The sequence below is a fragment of the Calypte anna genome, chromosome 1, assembly GCF_003957555.1.
Source record: "Calypte anna isolate BGI_N300 chromosome 1, bCalAnn1_v1.p, whole genome shotgun sequence".
NCBI lineage: Eukaryota > Metazoa > Chordata > Aves > Apodiformes > Trochilidae > Calypte > Calypte anna.
The window spans coordinates 112,323,988-112,350,548 of NC_044244.1; the positions used below are offsets into that span (position 1 = coordinate 112,323,988).

General features: G+C 38.7%; 1 protein-coding gene across 6 annotated transcripts in view; it reads right to left on the reverse strand.

Annotated features, from left to right (window-relative positions):
- Window positions 1-26,561, reverse strand: part of KDM6A (lysine demethylase 6A) — a 161,009-nt gene that overhangs the window by 91,331 nt on the left and 43,117 nt on the right. For all 6 annotated transcript variants that reach the window (XR_003988603.1, XM_030465758.1, XM_030465748.1 and 3 more), the window contains exon 4: window positions 23,547-23,596. Coding sequence is in view for 5 of the 6 variants with exons in the window: in XM_030465758.1 (XP_030321618.1) it covers window positions 23,547-23,596 (50 nt within the window). In the remaining variant the exon portion in view is untranslated. The remainder of the gene's footprint in view (window positions 1-23,546; window positions 23,597-26,561) is intronic.

Here is a 26,561-nt window from a genome sequence, read left to right on the forward strand (position 1 = left end):
CCAGAATCCACATCCATCAGGTGCTGGGAAGCAGGGGCTCTCAGGCACCTATCCCTGCCAGCATCGAGATCGGGTTGTAAATATATATATTTGTATACATTTGTATTTTTTTTCCTTATCCCATGTGTTACAGCCTTTCCCCTGCTCTAGCAAATCTGTTTAAAATGTTTAATTTTAGGTTTCCAGTCTTTATTCCCCTTTTATCTTCCCTTTGTGTGAATGGGGGGGGGTTAATAAAGAATAATTCTGTCCTTTGTTTTTTTTGTCTGCCCAGACCGCTAAGCTGTGACATGTACCTCTTCAAATTTATCATGAGAACAGCCAAGCAAATGTCTAAAGAGTGATTGTTGCTACGGGTATCTGATTATGTGCCTCCCACTGACGTTCATAAAATTTCACATGATGTAAACATCTTCATTTTCCACTTGGTACAAATAGCTTAAATAATTCAAGTATTTTAACAGAAAACAGTATTTTTCTGAAACAAATCAAGTGAGCAAAGGTGTTGTGCAACAACACACAAAGATTAAATTCACCTTGAAAGACCTTTTACAGAGCTGATTCATCTAACCAAACTTAATACCCTCTACAGATTACGAATGCTGTTAACAATTGCAAAGCTTCTAATTTATTTTGTATAATATTTGATTTTTTTTTAAACTCCTGATCCCAAATGCAAAGACACATTTGAGACTCAATGCTTTGTAACAAAATTGATTTGCCCAAAGTTTGCACAAATAACGGGAGATAATCTCTATGGAGATCATCAAGTCCAACCCTCTGCTCAAGAAGGGGTCAAGCACAGCAGGTCCACATCCAAATCCAATGGGGTTTTAACTGCCTTCAAGGATTAAAGCCTTTCTTTCTTTCCGTTGGCACCACTGAGAAAAGTCTGGCTCTGTCTTCATTACTTCCCACATCAAGTCTTACTACACCTCTGAGCCTTCTACTCTCCAGGCTGAACAACCTCAGCTCTCTTAGTCTTTGGATGACAGATGTTCCAAACCCTTACTCAGCCTCATGGTTCTTTACTGGACTTGCTCCAGTATCTCACTGTCTCTATTTTACTTGGGAGCTGAGCCCTGCACCCAGAACTCCACCAGGGCTCAGTAGAGAGGAAAGATCCCCACCCTCAACTTGGGTGCTGATGCTCTGCCTTATGCAGCTCAGGATGATTTTGGCTGTCTTTGCTGCAACTGATGGTTTATGGTCAACTTCTTCACCAGGAACCTCTTTTACAGCACTTACAGAACTTTACAGCAGTGCTGCTTGCCAGCCAGCCTCCCATCTGGTGGTGGAGCACTGGGTTGTTCCCTCACAGATAACAGCAATTTTGTTGACCTTCATGAGGCTCCTGTAGGCTGTTCAGGTCGCTCTGAAAAGCAGCACAATTGTGTGGTCTATTCCTAGTTTTGTATTCTCTGCAAACCTGATGAAGGTGCACCCTAACCCACACTGCAGGTCATTAACTGAAGATGCTGAAGAACCCTGGACCTATGACCAACACACATGGTACACCACAAGTGTCTGGTCCCCAGGCGGACTTTGTGATGCTGAATCACAATCCTCTGAGCCCAGGTTAGCCAGTTTTCAATCTACCACACTGACCACTTACCTACTCTGTATTACTCATCAGTTTGCCTCTAAGTGTATTATGGGAGACTGTGTGGAAAGCCTTACTAAAAGTAAGTAAAAGTAAACAAACAGTAGAATCATAGAATTGACTGGGTTGGAAGGGACCTCTGAGATCATCAAGTCCAACCCTTGATCCACTACCATTGCAGTTACCAGACCATGGCACTGAGTGCCACATCCAGTCTCATCCAATATCCATGGCTTTCACACCCTTCACCAAGCTAGTCACTGTGTTGAAAATGGCTATCAGGTTCATCAAGCATAATTTCCCCTTAGTAAGTCCATGTAGACTGAGTTCCTCTGACTTGCTTACTCTCAGTATGTCTGGAAATAGTTTCTAAGATAATTTTATCTACCTTTCCAAGGATGGAGGGTGAGGCTGACTGGCCTTGTAGTTCCCTTGATCCTACATCTAGTCCTTGGGGAGAGGAGTGACATTTGTTTTCTTTCAGTCTTCTGGAACTTTCCCCAACCATCACGGGCTTTCTCAGTTAACTGAGAGTACTCTCACAGTAACAAGGGCAAGCTCCCTCAGAACTCACTGGTGTGTCACATGAGGTCCCATGGACTTGTAACCAGTCTGCTCAAAGGTTCCCAAGCTCAATTCTCCTCTATTGGGAGCAAGTATTCCAAGTCCAGACTCCCCCACTGGTTCTCTAGGAGTGAGTCTTAAGAGTCCTGGAGGCAAGTTCTAACAGTAAAGACCAAAGCAAAGAACTTTTTCATCAATATACTACAGAAACCTGGATTGCTTGTATTTCAGCTTATTTCCCAGAAGAGTAAGATATTCTCCCATAATGCTGTCCTTCAGGCACCTTATTTTGTCTATACCCTTGAGATGAGAACTCAGTACCAAATAGCATAAGCAAATTAAACACAGAGAAGTTCTTCTAAACCTCTGCTTTTCTCTGATGACCACTGCTTCTATGTCATATCCATTAAAGGATTTAGCTTCTCTACTACCCAACTAGATATGCTGACCTAACAAAAACTGTTAAGTTTCTTCACAAATGTTTTCAATCACAGTACAGCAATTGATGTATGCACAGAAACATTCATAGAAATATGTAATCATAGAACAGTTTGGGTTGGAAGGGACCTTAAAGATCATCCAGTTCCAACCCCCGTGCCATGGCAGGGACACCTCCCACTAGATCAGGGTGCTCAAGGTCCCATCCAACCTGGCCTTGAACACTGCCAGGGAGGGGGCAGCCACAGCTTCCCTGGGTAACCTCTTCCAGTGTCTCATGACAATCACCCTGAAGAATTTCTTCCTAATACCTAACCTATATTGACCCTCTTCCAGTTTAAAGCTATTACTCTTCCTTCTTGCTTAGGTGCCCTTGCAAAAAGTCCCTCTCCATCTTTCCTGTAGGTCCCCTGTCAAGTATTGGATGGGAAGAATCACCAGCCTAGGATATGGATGGCTTTCTGGGCTACAAGTGCACAATGCCAACTCACATGGAGTTTCTCATCCACCAGCACTCCATTTGGAGATCAAGCTATTGACCGCAATAGCTCTTAAAGAGCAACCACCCAGCCAATTCCTTATCCACTGAGTAGTCCACCATTTAAATCCATATCTTTCCAATTTAGAGACCAGAATGTCATGTGGGATAGTGTTGAACACTTTGCACAAGTCCAGGTAGATCACATCAGCTGCTCTGCCCTTGTCCACCAACACCATGACCCCATCATGAAAGGCCACCAAAGTTGGCAGGCACGACTTGCCACCGGTGAAGCCATGTTGGTTGCCACCAGCTACCTCCTCATTTTCCGTATCTGTGCCATGATCTGAAACAGCTGAAAATTGAAACATCTTTTTTGAAAGATGACATCTGGACAGTTTATTGAAATGTTTTATTCCCTTTTCTAAGTAGAAAATAATCATTACTATCTATACCCATAATCTTCAAAACATTTTATGAAACAGAAATACTACTATTGCATTTTACATTCTAGATTAACCATTTTTCCAACCCTTTCCATCTACGACAGAAATCCTACTGAGTTTACAAGTAGGTCCATTATTTCCCTGTCGCTTTCTCACTGCTCAAGAATCATTACCATGTTGGAAAAAAAGCATTAATATAATTAATTACACAGCTGTTCTACCTGAGGCACTCCACATAAAATGGGAGTGGACAAGCTGAATATGCTAAGGCATGAATGACTACAAAGTGATCAAATACACACAAGCAAACCAGTAAAAAATTAAGGAAAACAAACACAAAAATTAAGTGGCAAAAACTGCCCATGGTTATTCCCTTGAATCTTAAGCCACATTGTGCTGGGCAGTAACAAGAAAGATGAATTTGGAACACTTGCTTAACAGAAGATTTTTATGTTAAATTTTTAACAAAGTTTCCTAAGAATGCTCTTGCTACTTACATGTTGTCTTTTCCAGCTGAATAACTCTTGAACCTGCTAGGTGCCTTCAAGTGAATTTGATATAAAGCAAGACATCTCAAAGAGGAAAAACCTGAAGAGTGCCACTGAAAATAACCCGCTGGATAGAGAAAAGAGCTGCCAAACCAAGGCCCACTTTCAGGAAGCAGATTACTCTCTGCTCTTTGGGAAGAGAGATTTTACCCATTAGCACAGATTTAGATCAACCGTGTGCTTTTCCTACCCAAATTTCACAGGAAACAAGATGTCATTTTAGGATGCTTCAGCAGGAGAACTATAGGAATTACATGTGTACTTACAAAGAGAAGTGGGAGAAAGAAAGACAGGCGGTGGGAAAGGACAACAGACACCAGCCCATCACAACCCAGGCTTCATTAGCTCTGGCATAAAAACAGCTTGTTCTCTAAACTGCATACTGAACAAAATCCCACGTTTGGGCTTATGAGTAACATCTTCAGAAACACAAATCTCACTGGTCACCTCAATTTTCATTTTATTTTTACTTTAGTAACATCTGAGAATAGAAAATGGTTCTGGATAGCATATTTTGGGGTATATATTTTATGTACTGTAAAATATATAAGATCCTAAAATAAGGATGAGGTAGGTTTTAGAAGGTTTAAGTATTGAAATGCAAGATCACTGGTCAATGATTGCTAGTTGATATCAATTATTACTGAAAAATATTTTCCCATTAAGACAGTAGCTGGTTTAGTAGTAACCACCAATTGCTGCTCTAATGGCTGATTTGCCATTTTATTTGTTAGAATGTACATAGAATCAACCCAGGATATACCAGACAAGGCAGAAGGCCCACATGACAGGCAGCTGGGGGAGCTGACAGGATGGCCAGCAGCCAAGAGTAAAGCAAAGCAGCTGGGCAGCAGCCCACCAACCATTCCCACAGAATACTTCCATTCCATCAAATCATCATTTCTTACTTGAAAACTGGTCATCAGTAAATTTTCAACCCACTCGATGAATATATATACTACTGAGTTTAAGAGCCTTCAATTACTAAAGGCAAAAACAAAGGAAAAAGCACAAACTAGACAAATTACTCTCTGCCTTCTTTCCTGCTAAATCTGCACCTCTCTACTTCATCCACTGTGAAGCTCAGCTTTCTTTCCCTAATTCCTCTTCTTTCCTCCTTGGGAGACAAGACCACAGCCACAGACGGCCTACACTGAGGAAACAGGGAATGTGACAGGCAGGGAGCCTAAAAAAATCTCTTTATGATCAATGTCAGGGGAAAGAAGAGAATATGAACTCAGCTGCTTGAAAGTCTAATTTGTGACTTGCTGACTTGTGGAAGCATAGATTTGAGAAGAAAAGATTTGTAGACCACTTCCCTCTTTTATCATACTTTTGATATTATGTTTGTTCCTTTTCTTATACACAAACACATGCACTTTAGGATATAAGTTCTGTAGAAAGATCATGCTGTACTTATTGTTTAATGTAGTAGTTAACTATCTGATTCTGTATCAACTTGTAGGTATATTTCACTTGCCAATCTCTTAAGATTTCACAGAAATTATAGCTATGCCTCTCAATCATTTTTAAACCTGATTAGTGTCTGGCCTACCATGTGACTGTCGTCCAGTAAGTAGTCTTCAGGCCTAAAATTCAGATCCTCTTCAGTAAAACAGAGAATCCTCAAGTTAACCACAGGTTTCAGACCTCCTAAACTCCCTTAGAGGATTCCGCTGACTGTGCAATACACATGGAGTGAAAGGAAGAAAACAGAAAACCCTACTTCATATACTCCCATTTAAGTGAAGTGGGAATTCCTGTATCAAGAATGAGTAACTTGGCTCTATGAGACCCATGTCTTAAGATTTTCTTACACATAGCCACTGACCTTTCACTCTCTTTTTCTAAAATGAAAGTGACTCAGAAGAGTCACACTTCTGGATTTAGATCAGTTTGATAACCAAGACCAATGAATTTCTGTTCATCTCACACTTGACTGACATGGCACAGAAACAGGAAACTGTTCCACTTACAACAAGTAATCCTTTTTTGAGATGGCAGATCACATTCTTCCCAGTAATTACAAAATCGTCGACCACTTTCTTTTCACAGCCAGAACAGATGAGTTACCATGGAGTAAGAGTAGTGCTTCATGACAGTGATCAAATACTTCAGTGGTTCACTGTGTTCCAGCCAAATAACAAAGTCACAGAATCATAGAATGTCAGGTTGGAAGGGACCTCAAGGATCACCTCGCCCAACCCTTCTAATAGTATTGTTTCTATGATGTGTCCCAGCACCCTCTTGAGCTGAAACTTGAAACTTTCCAAAGTGGGGGTTATCCAAGCCTTCCCTTGGGAGAAGATTCCAGCATCCAACTGGAACTGTCCCCAGAGTGAAAACTTTTCCTCTTGTATTCAAACGGAATCTTGCCAGAAGCAACTTGTGCCCATTGCCCCTTGTCCTGTCCTTGTAAACAGGGAATTCTCCATCTTCTTTGTAGCTGCCCCTTAAGTACTGGAACATGGTAGTAAGGTCTCTCCTAAGCCTCTTTTTCTAAAGGCTGAACAAACGCAGTGTTCTCAGGACTCTCCTCGTATGGTAGGTGCTCCAGTCCTCTGACTGTCCTCGTGGCTCTTCTCTCCAGCCTGTCTGCATCCTTTTTGTACAGCAGGGACCAAAACTGGGTGCAGTACTTCAGGTATGGTCTTGAAAAGCAACAAGTAGAGCAGGATGATGACTTTGTCTCTGCTGGTGATGGCCTTGTTGATGTAACCCAGCATCCTGTTGGCTTTCTTTGCAGCTGCTTCACACTTTTCACTCATGCAGAGCCTGTTGGACACCAGGTCTCCCAGCTCACGTTCCCCAAGACTGCTCTCTAGCCTACTGCATCCCAGTCTGTGTTGCATTCTTGGGTTTTATGTTCCCAGGTGCAAGACCTTGCACTTCTCCACAACGAACTACATAAAGTTCCTGTAATCCCACCTCTCCAGTCTAAGTCATCCTGGAGGTTGGCTCTCCTTTTCTGGGATGTCAACCTCTCCACTCATCTTGGCGTCATCAGCAAACTTCATCAGGGTGCTTTTAATCCCATTATCCAGGTCGCTTAAGAAGATTGTAAATAGTATTGGGCCCAATATTGATCCCTGGGGGACTCCACGTGTGATCCACTGCCAGTCAGGGAATGAACTATTTACTGCTACCCTCTGGGTACAGTCTGTCAGACTGATCCCCACCTACCCCCCAGACCACTTTTCCAGGCCATGACAGGCATTTGGACCTGGTCCTTTGGGACATGGTTTAGTAAGTAGCTTCTGGTGTTGGTCAAAGGTTGAACTGGATGATTTTGGAGGTCTCTTACAACCTAAAAAAATCTGTGATCCTGTGAAGCTAGTACCCCTGGTATTTGCTCCTTGTACCTGAATCAAAGTAGCTCAAGAGACACATTGTTATCTTTCACTTTGTATGTACAGGCTATAAGACAAAGAATACGTAACTAGAACTAGAAGCTCAGAAAAATCAAGGTTCAGAGAGGCTAATTAACAGGGAGCATGGAAAGATGCCACATGAATTTGGAGTTACATGGCAACATGAAATAAGAGAAGTAGCAAAACCATTTAACAGCAGACTTTAAAAAAAAGCAACACAATACCAACTGTATTCCTTTAGAGTAATTTTTATTTTGTATTCTTCCAAGGCAGTACTTAATGTTTAGTTCAAGACTACTTGCCCTGTGAAATCATCCATGTTTGCCTTGAACTCAGAAGTGACATTCATTATGCTTGTTTTGGTTTCCTCCTCATTCAAAGACCAGGTCAGAAAAATTCACCAGCAAGGAGTACCTACAAGTTCTCTTTCTATAAAAAAAGATGGCAGTGTTACAGCCACTGTGATTGAGAAGAGACTCTGAAGGAATACACTTGACCTCAATGCACAGGGAATAAAATTTAGGAAAGAAAAAGGCTGACATGCCTCTGAAAGACATACTGTCTGAGTCAACTGGAAATGCCTTCAAGACAAGCTTTTCTTCAGAACTTATTTACAAGTTTCAGACAGATAGAGGGCTCTGTTTGCCTAGATTTTGAGATCAGAGACAGAACCGAAACAGGGTTATAATGCTCCAGTACAAAGTAGATGGATGACTTCATCTATGTTATTATATTTTTATGGATTTCAGAGAGAGCAAGAACAGGATAAAGTGTACTGAAATACTCATACAGCTCCACCAAGTAGTTCTGCTCTAGACAACATCCAATGATTACATTTCATTTAATCAGAAAATCACCCTTTGCTCTCCAAAAGGTAGAGACTATGTCACTAAATGGAAACATAACTCTGAGGAGATGCTCCGAGGGGAGGGGGTCAGGCTATTGTACAATTAAGCAGTAACATTTAACTTCCAAAATGTTATTGTTGCAGTCACTGTGAAGAATAACTTCATTTACTTTTCCATCAGTAAGCCTTTCCTTCCCAAGAATAACCTCCTAACCTCCAGTGATCTGTGGCTCAGAGGTTTCTAAACCCAGACAACATGTCTTCTCTTAATAGCTTTTAATGGACTTTTCTTCCCTGAATTTGTCCAGCTGCTTTTTAAAACCATCAAAACACGGTGAGTTTGCAGCAGTATGCAAAGTTAATGCAACTTTCTACACAACCATTGATATGAAAACTTCTCGAAAATGCAGTAAGCGTGGATTTCCTGCAGCACTTGACAACAAATCAGAAGACAGAAAATATCACTATCTGCACTATCCTTATTTAAAGACAACCTCTTTCTGTGTAACCACCATAGATTTTCATTTCTTAGGTCTAATGAAAATACTAATTCAGAATGATAATCAGTTTATCTTTTTCTTTCAAAAACAAACTGCCAGCTAATTGCACATATAACTGAACCCCTCCTTTCCTTTTTCCCCTCCCACCTGCTACCCTTTTACTGGATCCTCTTTCATCCACCTCCCCTTCTACAGGGTTTATCAGGACTGGAGTTAAGATTTTTGAGCCTATTTGTTTCCAGAAAAAGTTCACAAAGTTCAGATTACATTATTAAGATAGCAGGGAATAGAACTGTGTCTTACCCTAAGGATCAGAGTCCAATAGATAAATGCATGAAATGGACCCCAGTCCTCTTTGGGAAGAAAGGAAAACAACACCTGAAACACTTCTAAGAAACATGCTAGACAGCATCAGTGTAGTTCTGATTTCTGGTAATAGTTTTAATGCTGTTTTTCTGATGGCCTTGAAAATTCAGATAGAAGACTCTAGACTAATGCCTGCAACAAGAAAAATACTAAGTAAAAACGTAACCCAGAGAGAAAGAATGAATGAGGAATCTAGGAAAAAAATAGCTACATTTATTTTGGCTGGTAAAACCAGATAAAATTTAATTGAGCAACTTTTTGGCCTTGCAGAACAAAGACTAGGCTGGGACAGAAGAAAACAGAGTGAAAGATCCTTAACTAACTATTATTTCTTTCATATCTGAGACATCGGATCGCTCATCAGCCCCATTCCTCTGGCAAATGAGACCAGAAAATGGCACAGTATGAGGAGTAGAAGCTATGAGTTTTGAGTTAACACTCAGAAGCTGGGAGGCATAATTTGTACAAAACAAAATTATTCTGCACAGTGGCTGAGGAATTAGTGCCAAATGCTTCTAACATGGCAGCTCAAAGAAGTGGCTAAGGGTAACTCTTTACAACCTCTTTTAAGGTAATTGTAGAGCACAGTAATGTCTCCCCTCAGCTTCCCCTTCTCCAGGCTAAACAACCCCAGCTCCCTCAGCCACACCTCGTAAGACTTGTGCTCCAAACCCTTTGTCAGCTTTGTTGCCTTTCTTTGGACATGCTCTAATAGCTCAATGTCCTGTCTGTATTGAGGGACCTGAAACTGCACACAGTACTCGAGGTGCAGCCTCACCAAGGATAAGTGCAGGTGTAAGATCACTTCCCTGTTTCTTCTGGCCACCGTGTTTCTGATACAAGCCAGGATGCCACTGGCCCTCTTGGCCATCCTGGGCACACTGCTGGCTCATGTTCAGTTGGCTGTCAGTCAGCACCCCCAAATCCCTCTCTGCTGGGCAGCTCTCCAGCCTCCCCAAGCCTGTATCACTGCTGGGGGTTGGTGTGGCCGAAGTGCAGTACCAGTCATTTGGCCTTACTGAAACTCATGGAATTGGCTTTAGCGCATCAGTCAAGCCTATCAACACCCCTGTGTAGAGCTTCCCAGCCCTCAGGCAGATCAACACTTCCACAGGGTTTAGTGTCTGCAAATTTACTAAGGGTGCATGCACTCTGTCCCCTTAATATTAGCTTGTTACTCTTAGCCACTTCTTTGAGCTGCCATATTAGAAGCATTTGGCACTAATTCCTCAGATGGTGATCAGTCTGTTCAATGAAACTGCAAGTGACAAGACAAGAAATAATGGGCTCATGTTGCACCAGGGGACGTTTAGATTGGATGTTAGAAAGAATTCCTTCACTGAAAGCGTTATCAGACATTGGAATAGGCTGCCCAAGGCAGTGAGAGAGTCACCATCTCTGGAGGTAATTAAGAGTTGTAAAGACAGAGTATTTAGGGATATGGCACGGTTGAGGTCTTGTCAGTGTTGAGTTTTGTTGGACTCAATGATCCTGAAGGTCTCTTCCAACAAAGGTAATTCTGTGACTGACTTTTCCAGGTTCTTTTGAATGCTTGTAAATCCCTATCTACTTACTATAAACTTGCAAGCTACGTAAGAACAGATGATGAGCTGCAGGTTTTCTAGGTAGCTGCAGGTCTTCTAAGCATACACTTATAAACACCTTTACCTGAAATTACCTAAACTCAAAAGTTTTGTTTGTTGTTTGTATGCTCTAGCATTTGAATCTCCAGTATTTTTTTAAGACCTGGCCTCCCCTTCAAGCAATCTGTGGTTCCAGCACTGATTTCACTTGATGAGCTCCATAAAGGCAAGCAGACATCAGAGATTACTTCTTGCTACAGATTATACAAGTAAATACCAGAAACAGAACTGATTTCTATTCCTCCTGTAAGTACTTATCCTCATAAGGGTGTTTCGCAGACCAGAGGACAATCCTGTTCAAACACTGCTCTAAAAACATTTTAAATTATTTGTCCTCTCTTCAAAGCATGAGCTTATTAGCTTCACATAAGCAACTCAGGCTCTTTTTTAAGAAAGAGACCCCAAGATCTGTGTCTCCTCCTCACCTGCTGCCTTCTCCATCTATTCGCACTGCAATCACAGGCACTTCAACTACTGCACCCCACCCACACCCACAGTGAGAATCTGTACCCCTGGGAGAAGGAAAAAAAACAGTGCAGCACCATACTTCAATTTGGTATATGCTCAAAAGATTATTTAAAAAGAACTAGAGCAGAAGTGTCAGAACTGGAGAGAGCGAATTCAAACACTCAGAATTTGCAAAATAAAGCAATTCTTTTTTTCTGAAACTAAGCAAATATTTCATCTTTTAAAGAAAGAACCTTAAAATGTAAAAGATTTATTTCTGAAGAAAAGAAATGCCACCCATTAATGAGCTATAGTATCTACCTATAGCTTACGAAGAAAACGGGAATTTGCAAGCCACAAGCAAGAAAAACAGCGTGGTGTTTTGTTTTCCATGCAACAAAAGAGCAATCATATGGAAAATTAAGTAATTGTACCATTACTGTGGTTTCTGCAAACAACAGAATACTTCTGAAAAAGCAAGCATCACATTCGTTGTCAATATTGCTGTTTATATTTAGAAAAATAAAGATTTGGTCATTCAGTATTATCAATATTCAAATATTATTCTTGACTACTAAAGATGAGTCCTTTGTTCAAGTCAGAACTGTTCTACTCAACTAAATGCATCTATGAACAATCTGAATTGATGAGTTTCTGTTCAGAATGTCTCACATTTTAGCATATATGAGACTTCAGCATGTCTCATATTTTAACATCCTACATTCTTGTCACAGGGACTGAAGAATGGAAGCGTGCTATTATTCTAAGTACTAGTAGATGAAGGATGACATTTTTTTATTCTGTACAAAGGAAACTTCTGCAACAGAAGAATTCAACATGTATAAAAAGCTTTTCTGAAGAGTCTTCTCCATCAGTCTTGATGGTACTTGTTATTTCCAGATAGAATATTTGGAACTCTATAGACAGCGATAACACATACAAGGGTACAAGTACAGCATTCCTGCAGAATTTCCAGGGTGAAGTACCACCATTAGAAAATTTTATAAATACTGTTTCAAAAGAGATACCACATCTAGGATGAGGGGGGAATGTTTCCTCTGAGACTGACTTGTTTTCTCCTTCTCCTGACCCAAGCCAAGTTTCTCCCCAAAACACATTTTCATGTTCTGCTGTTGACATTCTGAGTGTATTACAGGTTTGCCAGTTTTGAATTCTTATAAATCCATTGATGAAAGAAGTTGAGTGGCCTAAGCATAGATCCATATAATGATTTCTGTTGGAAGGAACCTTAAAGATAGTCTAGTTCCAACCCACCTGCCATGGGCTGGGACACTTCCCAATACATCAGGTTGCTCAAAGCCCCATCCAGCTTGGCTCTGAACACTTCCTCTGAGGAGAACTTCCTCAGGCACCATCTTCCAGTGTCTCACCACCCTCACACTAAAGAATTTCTTCCAAATATCTAACCTAAATCAGCCCTCTTCCAGTTTAAAGACATTACCCCTTCTTCTACTGCAATGCAATGAAGTCCCTCCCCGGCTTTGCCGTAGGCCCCTTAGGGTACTGGATGGCTGCTAGAAGTTCTCCATGGAGTTGCATCTTGTCCAGGTTGAACAACCCCAACTCTCCCTTTGATCATCTTCACGGCCCTCCTCTGGACTCACTCCAGCAGCTCCGTGTCCTTCTTATGTTGGGGGCTCCACAACTGGACACAGTACTACAAATGAAGTCTTCTGAGACCTCTTGTATTGATGCAGCCCCAGATACAATTGGTTTTCTGGGCTGCAAGCAGACACTGCAGACTCATGTTTCTCTTTTCATTGACCAGCACCCTCCAAGTCCTTCTCCTCGGGAAAGCTCTCAATCCATTAATTAATAAAGATACACTAATTAAGCGCAAATGCAAAATGTCTCTAATCAAACAGCAACATGCACACTCTTTAAGAAGATGTGATGTTTGTTGTGATTCAACAGGTACATGGCTTATGTGTGCACAGGGGGATTTCTTTGTTTAGTACCATGACAGTTAATAGAAAGAGACATAAAAAAGAAGCAATTTATCATATTTAACTAAACGCCAAAAGCAACATGTCAAAATATATTAGTTAAATTGGTCAGTCTCCCTTCTTTTTAAGATTTTACACCTACTGTTAACTTGTTTCAAGTACAGAGAATATGCCTTGTCATAATTTCATTAAATAATCTAATGAGAGATAAGTATTAGAACCTTGCACAACTAGACATGCTGCATTATTTGTCTGCACTAGCAATAGTAACAACCAGTATCTGCTTCTTTCTCCATCATGAGGCTTCCTAAGAGTTCTCTGATTCTCTGAAATTCTTAGATTTCTCTGAAAGCATTTTAGACACATACATATGCTCTGGACTACACAAAATCCAAAACTGTAAGTCTGGACTGTATTCTGTACTGTACTTAAGAAATATGTGGATAAACATATTCTCTTTTCTAAACTAGGGAACAATAGTGCTTTAATTAATCACACGAAATACAAAGCATTTTCTCCTTAATCTTTCTAGGTGGCATTCATTCAACAACTCGTTTCCGTTTAAAAAAGGAATATTTCTTTAAATTTGTTCACTTTAGTGGCTTAGAAGCAACATTTTTTTTCTTTATTTATCATGAAACAGTATAAGATTTATTCTGAAACCAAAAGTTATTCATTTGCTCTTCTTTTTGTATATTATATAGATGACCAGCTACTTTTGGCAACAAAGCCATCACTACCTTTCCAGCACTCCCAAGTTTAATTATTGATTTTCTCTGAAATATTTTGAACATGTACTTGTAATTCATTTACCCTTAAGAGGAATAATAAATAGTTTAAACATAAGAATCCAGGTTTTTTTAACATCCCTGAGTAATCATGCTAACTGATCACACCAATGGGATTCTGAAATAACCTAATACAGTGTTACCAAAGTTACCAAGTATCTTGATAAAGAAGATAGAATTTATGGTGCACACTTCATAAATTGTCTCTCAATTTAGCAGCCTTCATATTCCAAATTTGTTATGTCTTGTTCTTTTAACAACTTTCCTAGCTTTTCAAATATCTTCTCACATGAAATTTCTATCCATCTTGATCCACCGAAGGGATAAGATCATGATTTAAACGGGTTACTCTTTGTAGAAACAGATATTGCTAGCTATGGGCTTTGTTGTCATTTTTTACTGACTTTCCATTAAAATTACCTTTGACGATCTTGTATCTGCTCCCCCCTCCCCCTTTTTTTCTTTTGCCAGTACATCTTAGAATCAAAGTGAAAAGCTTTCTCCAACAGAATCACTTCCTCCTACCCACTGCACCCCAAAAATTACAGAAAGTATGTCCTGAGGTATTTTTCATCAGCAGTTCAGTAAAATACTTTCTGCAATTGCTATATCCATTGTTCTCATTTCCTATAAACCCCTTTTCTTTTGTTACATAATATTATCACCAGCTGCAATCACAGCAACACACCTTAAAAATCTTCATTGTTTAATTAGTAAGAGATGAGTTTCTGCTCTCTTAACTCACTTCTCCCCTTGCCATGGACTTCCCAGTCTCTCTGGACAGAAAGTTAATTTCTATCACCCCCATTACTGTAATTTCGTCCACTCTAATCATAATCAGATTTTTATTATGCACTAGGTAGCTCCCCAAGTGATCCTCAGAGTGCTTCACACTCTAACTTCTGCTTTCCTCAAAAGACATATTGGTGTTTTGACAGAGTGATACTGTGCTCCTCACCTGAACAATTACCAACTTTCTTTTTTTGTTTTTTGTTTGGTTTTTTATTTGTTTGGGGGGGGGTTGTTTTGTTCTTGGGTTTTGTTTGTTTGGAGGGTTTTTTAGGTTTGCTGTTTGTTTTTTTAAAATCTCTCCCACCATGCCAAGTGAATTCATGACACGGAGGTTGCTGTTGGGAAAAAAAAGCTGACTAAAGACTGACTTCAGACCTCCTACAATCCATTCCTATACTATTCTATGTATACCTTCTTCCCTTCTCATCATATGCTCTTAGCCTTAAAGTATGTTTTTACTTCTCTCTTCTTAACAGTTCAAATTCTCAGTGGGGAATTTTCTAATTTTCCTTCCCCCACTCCTTGTGATTCTTCCAATAGCCACACTTTTCTCTTCCTCCTATTATTTTCCAGTCTCAGGCATTCTTCCAGGGTTTTTACTCTCCTCAGCTTTCTCCCTACCCTTTTCTTATTTTCTTTTTCTGGACATAAAACCTTGCCGTTTTATATTAACATGCTGTATCAGAGTCAGACTCTATCTCCAGACTGCTTTCCACAACAGTCTCCTGAAAACACTTATCTCATTAAATCCCATTAAAATGCTTTTTATCTCCATTGCAATGAACTACTGTCTTCAGTATTTAAAAATTAGGACATCCCTTTCAAACTTATCTCTATTTTGTATTTGCTGATCCCTAACACACAATAATATCATGCTTTTCTCTCCATCTCAGTCTATAATAGGTCTTGAAATAGTTATATACCTTCTCAGAACATGACCAGAATGTCTTCATCGAAATCCTTCCAATGAAAGGACTGCAATCTAAAAACTGGTGTCTTAGTCAAAAATGAGGAATAATGTAGAATTCCATGTACTGTGCTGATGACCATTCTATTTTCAGAGAGAAGGGAACATAGAACACATTATTAATATCTCCCTTCTCAATGTCTTTCAGAGCTGCTGAATCTTTATTCAATTTCTGGCTTATTTTTCACATTCTAATTCTCCATTTTCTCTGAAATTTCGTTTCATTCAATTTTTACCCATCATTTTGATTTTTATTTTGCAAATAAACCCCGAACTGCACGTTTTCACCTTACCCATCTTGTAGGCCACCTATCTCCCAATTTCTTTGTAATGTCCTTAATCTCAGCAAATTTCACATTCATTGAGGATTTTTGAAGCTTGATTTCCTGATCAAGTCTTCTTCATGTTTCTATGATTGTCTCCTCTGATCAAGAGGACTGGTTTTGTCTTTCTGTTTTTCATGTACATGACTTGTGTTGCTAAATGTCAATGCTTTATATTAAGACTTTTTGTGTCATTTTAAAATTTTGTTCTCTCAGGACTCTTATGGGGATATTTGTCTCATCATATGGGATATCCATTCCCCTAAAAAAAAAAGTTTAAAAAGATAAGGACTTGAATAAAAAGCAGCATCCACAAATCATCCAACTGCTTTCTCCGATTTTTTTTCAGGAAAGTGTCTGCTCAAGCAATTTCTACTCATCCTTTACCACTATATTGTTTGAACTTAACTAAGCATTTGTATCCAATTAAAAAAATAATGGATGTTCTGATGAATTTTGTCTAAAAACACTACTTGGTATTTTGATGTTACTGCAGAAAATAAAACAGTTGTGAGTCAATGAAGTGGAAAATTGCTGTCTTATAACAGATCCTCTAAGGTGCAAAATGTTCTCTTATTTGCTGTTATCAGTTCGTTTAATAATTGTTTTTTGCCCAACTGTTTAAAAAGGGGGAAACAGACTTACAGTCTGGACAAAAAGAAACAGCAAAACATACAAAATTAAAGCACTTATGTTTTCTAATTGTTTTCCCATTTGACAGCATTAAGAAAACATATTAAAAAAGCCATTTGGTTTATCAAGTGGAAATGGTAGAGAGATTGGTTTGCTTATTAAACCAAGCAACAGGCCACATTTAAAAATCACTCATGATCTTTTGTTTCTTTAGGTTTTTTGGAGAAAACCCCTCATTACTAATTAAATGTGCTTTATCCGTAAGATTGAGAAAACTCCTAGTAAGAGATCTACACAGGTTTAATTATAAAAAAGTGCTGTAAAAAATTACCTTGTACTGAAATCACACTTTAGGTCTACCTAACAGGGAACATGATAAAATCACTTTCTGTTACAAGCTAACAACTCAGCACAGACTAAAATCAAATTCTTCTTCCCTGACTAGCTCACACATACACAGTTGCACTTTTTTTTTCTTAATCACTCCATGGTTCTGGATTCTCCTCAGTTTTATAAGGACTATCTGAGAAAAGCAGAAGGAAATTCTGTTATTTAAAAACAGAAATTAAATTTCCAAGAATAATTTCTTTTAAGAGACAAATAAGGCCTGCAGTAAACATGAGAATTCAGACAGTAGTTCTCAAGTTCAGTACACATGGACAGGGAATACCAAACAGCTGCTTTCCAGAACCAGACTGATACACTACCTTACCACAGAACAACTACAGGATTTATTTCTCACCCTTCAATTTCATTTTTCTAAACTAGACAATTCAGTGCTCTACAGGATAGCCTTGCAACTCTAAATTCAGTTTGTACCATGCTTACGCCCAGATATTCTTAAAATTCACTGGAACACATAAGTAGTTGTTTGAATATCCTCCTCCTTTGAGTTTAGTAAATTTTTATGGTTTTACTCTGACCACAGAAATATGTGATTAAGACCATTTTTATAACAATGACAAAGACTGCCTGAAAGATTTACTTGTCTGCTAGGTAACTTTCCAACCAAGGTCAACAGCTGACACGAAGTCTCTCTCTGAATTCATGTTTGAGGATGTCACTCGCTGATTAAGTGCTCTTTAAACATTCAAGGAGCATTCAGATTTTCTGGCTGATCCACTCCAAACACTTCTCTACAGATGCTACAGTTGGGTTTAACTTAATAGATTTAGCCTTCTTTTCTTTCTAAGGCATTCTCAATCTAAGTTCTAGTATCCTATTCCACAGTAAACAGTCTTCCTTGATATAAATGTAATTCATTTCCACAGTACCTTCCATAATTTCAAGGTTCATCTAGGTGCATTTCTCAATACTGTGCCCTAGCAATTCTCCCAACTTACTAACATAAAGATAGAAAAGTTTAACTATTTGTGTACCCCCTGTAATCTTGATGAAGCACATATTAAAATCACTGAAGACAGGCATCTTTTTGATGAGGTACAATGGCATTGCTGTCCTTATGCTTCTTGTAACTCATTCACAATCCCCTGGATTTGACTAAATTCCTGTCTAGAAAGCTACATATTCATTCCCCAACCACAGAGATGTCAATAATAGATGGCCCATAGAAACACTGCAGAGAATGAGTATACCTGAGCTTGCTGTTACCTCATATACCTCTATCAAGAAGTTTTACTCATTCAAATTCTGTGTTGAAACAACTACAGGCTCACAATTTCCAACTGACAATATGTGAACACTCACCTGCCTGCAAAGGGACACAAATCTACATTAATCAAGATTATCAAACCACATAAGGGCTTTAAGTAGCAGTATCATGCCAAAGCAGAGGAGATCCCACCAAAGTATGGGGTATCCAGGCTCTTCTGTGAAGCCCTCCCACGAATCACTCCAGTGAGCACTGAAACCTCTTGCAGCCCCACATCCATGGAGGAAGGTTTCTAGGTCTCCCTTGCCCCAGGCAACCATGCCAGTACAGCCCCACCCAAAACCAGTCGTTTTATAAAAGAGTTCAGCATGATCAACTGCACTACAATACAACCACATGAGATGATTAAAATGACTTTTTCCAGGTGCCAGATATCTGCCACCATGTTTGGCTGAAGTGAGGAATATCTTACTCCTTGCTGAGCTTCTAATCCTGCCTCCTCAGAATATGTCAAACCTGATAAACATGGCAGACACACTTGATATTGTTATTTTCTCAGTAGCATCAAAATCTACAACCTGCATTTCTAGTTGTTGTCTCCTTCTCCTGAACTGCCCTTCCTCTCTGTTCATCCCCCACGGATCTCCTCACCTCCCCCAACTTGTTGACACAGGAGAGTTTTAAAAAGAAATAAGAATGAAGTACATTGCACAGCAGGGAGATTAATTTAGCACAGGCACATAAGAAGAAACATTGTGAAAACTACTTAATGCAAGAACTCTATTAAGTTATTTTGGCTTTTATCCAAGTTGAGATATTTACTTCATAAGACTCCTTGTCAAATATATTTTTTTAATGCAGAGTTAGAGTACCACAGTGCCTGTGAACAAAAAATGCATGCAGTAATTTTGCAGGACATTTACAGGGCAAAAAAAAAAAGAAAAAAAGTAAAAATGTTGATCTGTGGGTGTTGACAGACATTGTTGCAAAAAGGAATCTATTTAGGAATAAAGTTCTTCTGCAACTAGCCAGACAGGTATTATTTTTAATGGAACCAGTATCTCATAAAATAGGGGAGTATTGATCTGGGAAGTGGTACAATAACACCATCCTCCTAACCTTTCACCTTCATGTCAGTCACTATAAGATACATTCAGAACACATTTTATGAAGTGTTTTTTCTGTTTCTGTTACATAACATTAATAACATGGTTCATGTATTACCAACAAAACTACTCAAGCACGAAACTCTGAGGGAAAACAACCTCTGATGGTAAAAAAACCATGAAACAAAACTTAAATACATATTTCCTTAAATAAGGAAAAAACAAAAAAGATGAGTAGAATGCGTGTCATACCATAAACAATGCACAAAAATAATACTCAATTACCAACCCCATGCAACAGCAAAAATACAGAGACTAAAATACTACAGAAGGAGGCCAAATTATACACAAAGCAACCTAAAATCTCTCACAATCCTTCTAGAAGTTTTCTCTTACAAAAGATAGAGAATACTTCTTTCAACTACGGAAATTTGCACTGCATCACAGTAAGTAATTTCAGATACTGCCTAAGTTCATAACACTGTTTTTGTGTGGTTTCAAACCTGCCTTATATAATAACTTTAATGTGATTCAGCACTCTCCATCAATTTCTCGTTACTCACACAGCTCCCCTCACAGCTCATAAATACCATCCTTTCTTCACACCCTTTTTTCTCTCCATTTCTTTACCGTCACAAATTCTAACAACTTAACTGATGACATCTAACCCTGTAAGAACTAAGAAAAAAAGGATTCTGATAAAGACTCCTAACAGTAAAGCAAGGAAATGTGCCTTCTTCTAAGTCATCTGTATCTTTCTGGAAAAAAAGTGCATATAAAACGGCATAAGGGTGACCAAAAAAACACCACGAACTTCCTATACTTCACTAAATGGTTTCTTAAAGATACAAGCCATTAAGAACAAGAAATCCTCTCAGTTGAGGGAAGGGGCCTTTCCCCCTCTTTCCCTAGACAGAATTCAAGTTGTCCTCCACTGCCAGCTCCAGACTACCTTCACCATCTGTTAATAAGATGAAATGTAATTCAACTGTGATTTGATCAACTTCAGTAAGGTTTTAACTGGGGAAAAAAATGGCTTCTAACTCTTTCAGGCTCTTTTTCATGCATATAAAAATTAAAGATGTAGGAAAACCTCCAGTACTCTTACAGAAAATTCACTTTGATCTACATATTTATCAGGAAGCTCAGAGCTGAGATCAAGTAGTATAGTGTCCTTCACAGGTAAGGCCAACCTGAAGAAAAAATACGGTCTTCTTTGGTTTTTTAGTTTGTAGAAGTTAAAAATGCTAAAATGCTCTTTCCCAGAACTACAGAATATCAGGGGCTGGAAGGGACCCTTGAAGATCATCAAGTCCAACCCCCCTGCCAGAACAGGACCAAAGCTAGGAATCACTCAGAAATGCATCCAGATGGGTCTTGAAAGTCTCTAGGGAAGGGAACTCCACAACCTCTCTGGGGAGCCTGTTCCAGGTCTCTGTAAGCCTTCTAGTAAAGAAATTCTTCCTCATGTTGAGGTGGAACGTCCTGTGCTCTATCTTGAATCCACTGCCCCTTGTCTTATCACAGGGCACAAGTGAGAAGAAGTAGTCCCTTCCTTGTTGACACCCAGCCTTCATGTATTTATACACATTAATTAGATCTATTCTGAAGTCTTCTCCAGACTGAAGTCCCAGGTCTCCCAGTCTTTCTTGATAAGGCAGGCATTCTGATCCCTTAATCTTCATAGCCCTCTCTTGTCAACTGGGGAGCCCAGAACCGGATGCAATACTCTAGGTGAGTTCTCACTAGGCCAGAGAAGAGGGGGAGAACCTCCCTCAATCTGCTCACACACTCTTCTTAATGCACCCCAGGATACCATCAGCCTTCTTGGTAATGAGGCACGTTGCTGTCCCATGGATAACTTGTTGTCCACCAGGACCCCAAGGTCTTTCTCCATGGGGCTGCTCTCTAGCAGATCCCCTCCTAACCTGTACTGGTGCATGTTATTCCTTCCCAGGTGTACTCTGTACTTGTTCTTGTTGAAGCTCCTTGTGTTCCTCTTGGCCCATCCCTCCACTCTGCCCATATCTTGCTCAATGGTCACACAGCCTTCAGATGAATCAGACAGTTTTGTATCCCAGCTTTGTATCAGCTTGCTGAGAAGACACTGTCCCATCACCAAGGTCACTGATAAAGATGATGAACAGGACTGGACCCAGCACAGATCCCTGGGGAATTTCACTTCTTACAGGTCTGCAGCTGGACTCTGCATCACTGATCACTACTCTTCGGGGCTCTATTGCATAGCCAGTTCTTAGTCCATCTCACTGTTCTTCTCTCTCACATTTCCTGAGCTTGCTCACAAGTATATTATAGGAGATTCTATCAAAAGCCTTGCCAAGGTCAAGGTAGACTACATCAGCTGGTCTCCCTGCATCTACCCATTCAGTCAGCTTTTGTCAGCTCTAAAAAGTCCTCTCATCCTCGGAACTGGAACCGTTTGAAATAATCTTTCCGTGGTAAACCTCTTGAGACCATAGAATTATTGAATGGGTTGGTTTGGAAGGGACCTTGAAGATCATTTAGATCCAAACCCCCCTGCCATGAGCACAGACACCTCCCATTAGACCAGGATGATCACAGCCCCATCCAACCTGGCCCTGAACACTTCCACAAAGGTGGCAGCCACAACTTCCCTGGGCAACCTGTGTCAGTTTCTCACCACCTTCACACTAATGAATTTCTTCATAACACAGAATACCAGCACATTGCATATAAACAGAAATTGCTTTCACCAAGTCAAGAACAGATCACACATTTTACTGCCATCCATGCTCCTGAAGTGGATCTACAAAACAATCAAGAGTTTGCCTATGATATAACCATTAAAACTTTATCCTGAACTCTCAAAATGCAGAGAAAATAATTTGCTAATCATCTATCACTTGCAATAATGAGCCATTAGAAAAAACACCAAAAAAAAAATAATTCAAGTCACAAACTATTCTGAAATGGGAGGATTACAAACTACGGAAACTGTTACAGTAGATATTCAAGTAATTGTTAACAGCAATCCTTAACTCTCCAAGAGCATGTAAGAATAAGAATAGATGAGTACTTTCACATTTATAATTTTTAAACTACGGGGGTTATTTCTGAAAAAAAAAACTACTTCAAAGGGAAAGTGGCTTGGTGCAAAAATGGCACTCATACAGCTTCTACTGGAGCAGGGCCTTTACAAGACAATATGAAAAACTCTTAGGACTCATCAACTGGACTTCTCCTTGTACATGCCAGAAGACATTTGGTTCACTCTTTATTATCCTGCTCTTCTCACTTTCCATCCTCCAAAGAGGAAAACTTGTCAAAGAATTTTTCAGAACATTCTTACAGTCCCCATACAATGTAAAGAACACAGAAAATGTTGTTTCTCTAATGCTGGTATGCAGATGGGTATTGCTGTCTTTCCAGAGTGAGCCCACACTTTTAACAAAAATTGCTGCTTAAGACCACACAAAAATCTGCTGTGTTATGTCCTTCCCTGAACCTGTCACAATTATAAGCTTCAAATTATTTCATATGACAATATAACAATGCCAACTATTTTTGACCATATCACTATGAGAAAATTTTAATTTTTTTTTTATTTAAATTCCTGATACCTCTATGTGGACTTTCAGATTAACAGCTGTACTTACAGGATTTTTTCCTTTTTTTGACCTATGAGATGTTATCTACAATACTGAAAAGGACTTTAAACAATGTTGCATCTGTCAAAATAAAAAGCAACCTGAAAACATTTTTCCTTCTACAAGTCCAGTGTCTGCACAGAAGCTTTCAAGTGGTTATGACTCAATACTCATACAAATCCAAATATCCATGCTTACCGAAGAAAAACTGAAGGATGATAATAATAATAATAATACAAACATCTAACATGTGGCAGGTTAATTAATCTGTCATTTGAACAACTGCTCGGAAATTTTATTCCTACTTAGACTTATAATAAATTATACATACAGTTGGACATTTCCATTAATTCAAATTAACATGTCAAAAGGGAACTGCAGGGAAATATGCCAAACTTCTACATAAATTTTAGAAATTCAGTAATTTACTGCAATATGTTAAAAAAAATTAAAAAGAAAAAAAGCAGCATATACAGACCTTCCAGTAGTCAGATTGTAAACTGTAGTACCTCTGGTATGCAGATAATGCTGTAGGAAAAAAAAAAAGTTAAATTTCTTTTGTTGCATTTTCTTTGAAGACAGAAAACTTTAAGAGTCAGAACATTCAACATTAAAATAATAAATGGTTTAATAAAAGTAACACTGCCACAATAAGTACACTGTTGTGGGTAATGGATTCCATGAGATTCTAATTTTGTTTTCTGAAATATCAACCCAAAAATATTTTTATTATTAATCTTAGGGATGTAAATCAAGTAATATTTTAAAGGAAACATATAACAAAATAAATAATTTGGAATTTTGGGATTTCTTTATCCTGGAAAAAGCTCTTAAAAGATTTAAAAATTTAATCATGTTGCTCATTTACCATGCTCCCTGATGTCCTGTAATTTCTAAAGAACTGGTGCAGAGAGACTTAGAAAGAGAAATCAATTTCACATGCCCTTTCATTCAGTAACTAGGACAAACAATAGCAAGTGAAAAAGCTTACATTTTATTCAACATATAATACCAAGTCTAGCCTGGAAAAAAAGTGCTAAGAACAGCTCTATGCAGTAAAATGTTAGGTCTACTTAGCAATGAATTTCTCAACTCACCATGCCTGTCTCCCTCTTCCCAACTAAAAATTATGGTTGATTCATCTTCCTTTTCTGCTAACAGGCCACATTCAACTAGAATACAAACATGCTATATGCTCACAGAATATTCCACTAGGTACCATACAAAAATTAAAAACTTTAAATTATGATTTACTGCAGTAGCACCAAGATCTTGATTTTTCAAATGATTACCTTCTTAAGAATGGTTTCTACACAGTATGTATTTTCCCAAACAACAAAAGAAGACAACTTCTGCTTCAAAAAAGAACTACAAACACTAAATAGACCGAGAAGGTAAGAACAGTAAGTACTTGATGTGAAGGTTCATTTCCTGCAAATACCATGCATAAATTATGTCCCTAAATTTTAGAACCTTTCAATACCTGTCTTGCATATTCATTTCCATAACTTAACCCAAGTCCTTATTTTAAGTGAGAGAAGCAGCACATAGGAGATGGAAAGCACACAGGACATGAAATAAGAACACAATGACAAGGCACACAGAATTTTCATAAGAATATACCTCTGCACTCATCTGTCTACAGAGACTCCCAGCCATATAGTTTTAAATTCCTGATATGCGCTGAATCATGCTTACAAGTTGCCCCTCTCCACTGGAACTGCTTGTGAAGCCAGATTCTAATTTTAGAGCTCTGAACTGTGATTTATTTAGATGCCCAGAGCAGAAAAAAAGTAGAACACTCATCATCTTTACACTATCACCATGCAATATGTAAAATGTTTACATGCAACTTAGATGAATAAAATTCTGAAGAAACTGAAGTCCATCGGGCTAAGTCTTTCACAATTTAAGAATATCATTGCTCTCCTGTCCCCCCACATCCTCCAAAACTGAAGGACATAACTGCACTCAACAACTAAGTTTAGGAATGTTAAGACTAAGCATATTTCAGTCACATTCTGTAATCATGTTATAAAGGATGTTCACAGTAACAGAGAATAGCCTCCTACATCAAATACTTCCAGATTCACCTTCTCCCAGGTGTCATTACTGACTTTTCAACAGAAAGACTTAATCAATCTTTGAATGTAGGAATGACTCTGCTTTCCCAAACCAGAAAACACAAACATACACACACAATGAAACAGTTTTATAATACACCATACTTAAATGAAAGGAAATTTACTCTTTTTTTTACTCAAGCAGTACCTATACCTGACTTTAAAGGTTAAAGCATACTTCAAATCCTTAGGTCAGCAGCACCATATTATGCAAGATTTTGGAAACTGAGAGCTTCTTGTAATTTATTATTTTTTAAATAAAAGCAACTATAGCAGTTAATTATACAATGAATATGATTAAGAAGATGAAAAGAACACTAAGAATTCTAAGTATTTATAATGAGAGATTAAAAGGGAGAATATTTTCAGTGTAGATGTTAAAATACATTGCAGTACCCACATGAGCATACTAATTAAACAATAAGAAAAACGTGTTTCCCTATAGCAGTCAAGGAACTGGTATGAAGCTTACAAAACATCAACAGCTTAAAAAAATAAATAGAAAAACAGAGAATGAAAAAAAAAAGAAAAAAGACATCTAAAGGTGTTCACTCAGACCCAGTAAAGTCCCATGCCAGTGCAAGAGGAAGACTGGGAAGCACAGGAAGCATCAGTGCTTGTAAAGAAACTTGTCCAAAGAAATTGTAGCACCTTGATTTACCACCAGGAAAAGTTCTTACATTAAAGAAAGGAGACTTTGCTCCATGATATTCTACAAGTTTTCCTTAGAGTGCAGATATTTGGAAATAATTTTCTTTTCTAACTCTTCTGTTCTTCCATAAAGTTTAGTAATTTCCCTGAGTAACAGATGAAATGACTGCTTTAATGTTCTAGGCTTATACTACAATTAAAAACAAGTACAAGGAAAGCATGGACTGCTGTAGCATATTTCACATTTACATGATAAGGCCACCTCCATCTAAAGAAGGTCTAATTACTCATCTAGAGGAACAAGTAAGACACTGCAGTCCTCTTCTTAGGTGTCTGAAGCACCCAAACCTACTCCTGGATTCAGCAACCTCTTCTAGGGATCCTGCCTTTCTGTAGGTTAATAGTATTCTGCTTCTGCTTAACTTCTTGAAGACGAAATGCTAAAATTCTCAGTGTTGGACTGAAAATGTGTCACAATGAATCACAGAAGGACCCCTTACACAGAAGCTCATCATCCCTTTCCTCTTCATGAAACTTAGACATCTAGAAACTGTTACTGATGCACAATTTCAATACTTGACAAGCACTCATCTTACAGTTAGTTACTGCTGAAAGTTTATTTCAGCCCCCTTTACATCTAGATTAACCATCTGCTCCATATACACTCAAGCTCTACTGAAAAGGATTGAAGGAACAGGCAGAAAAATAGAAAAAGAGAT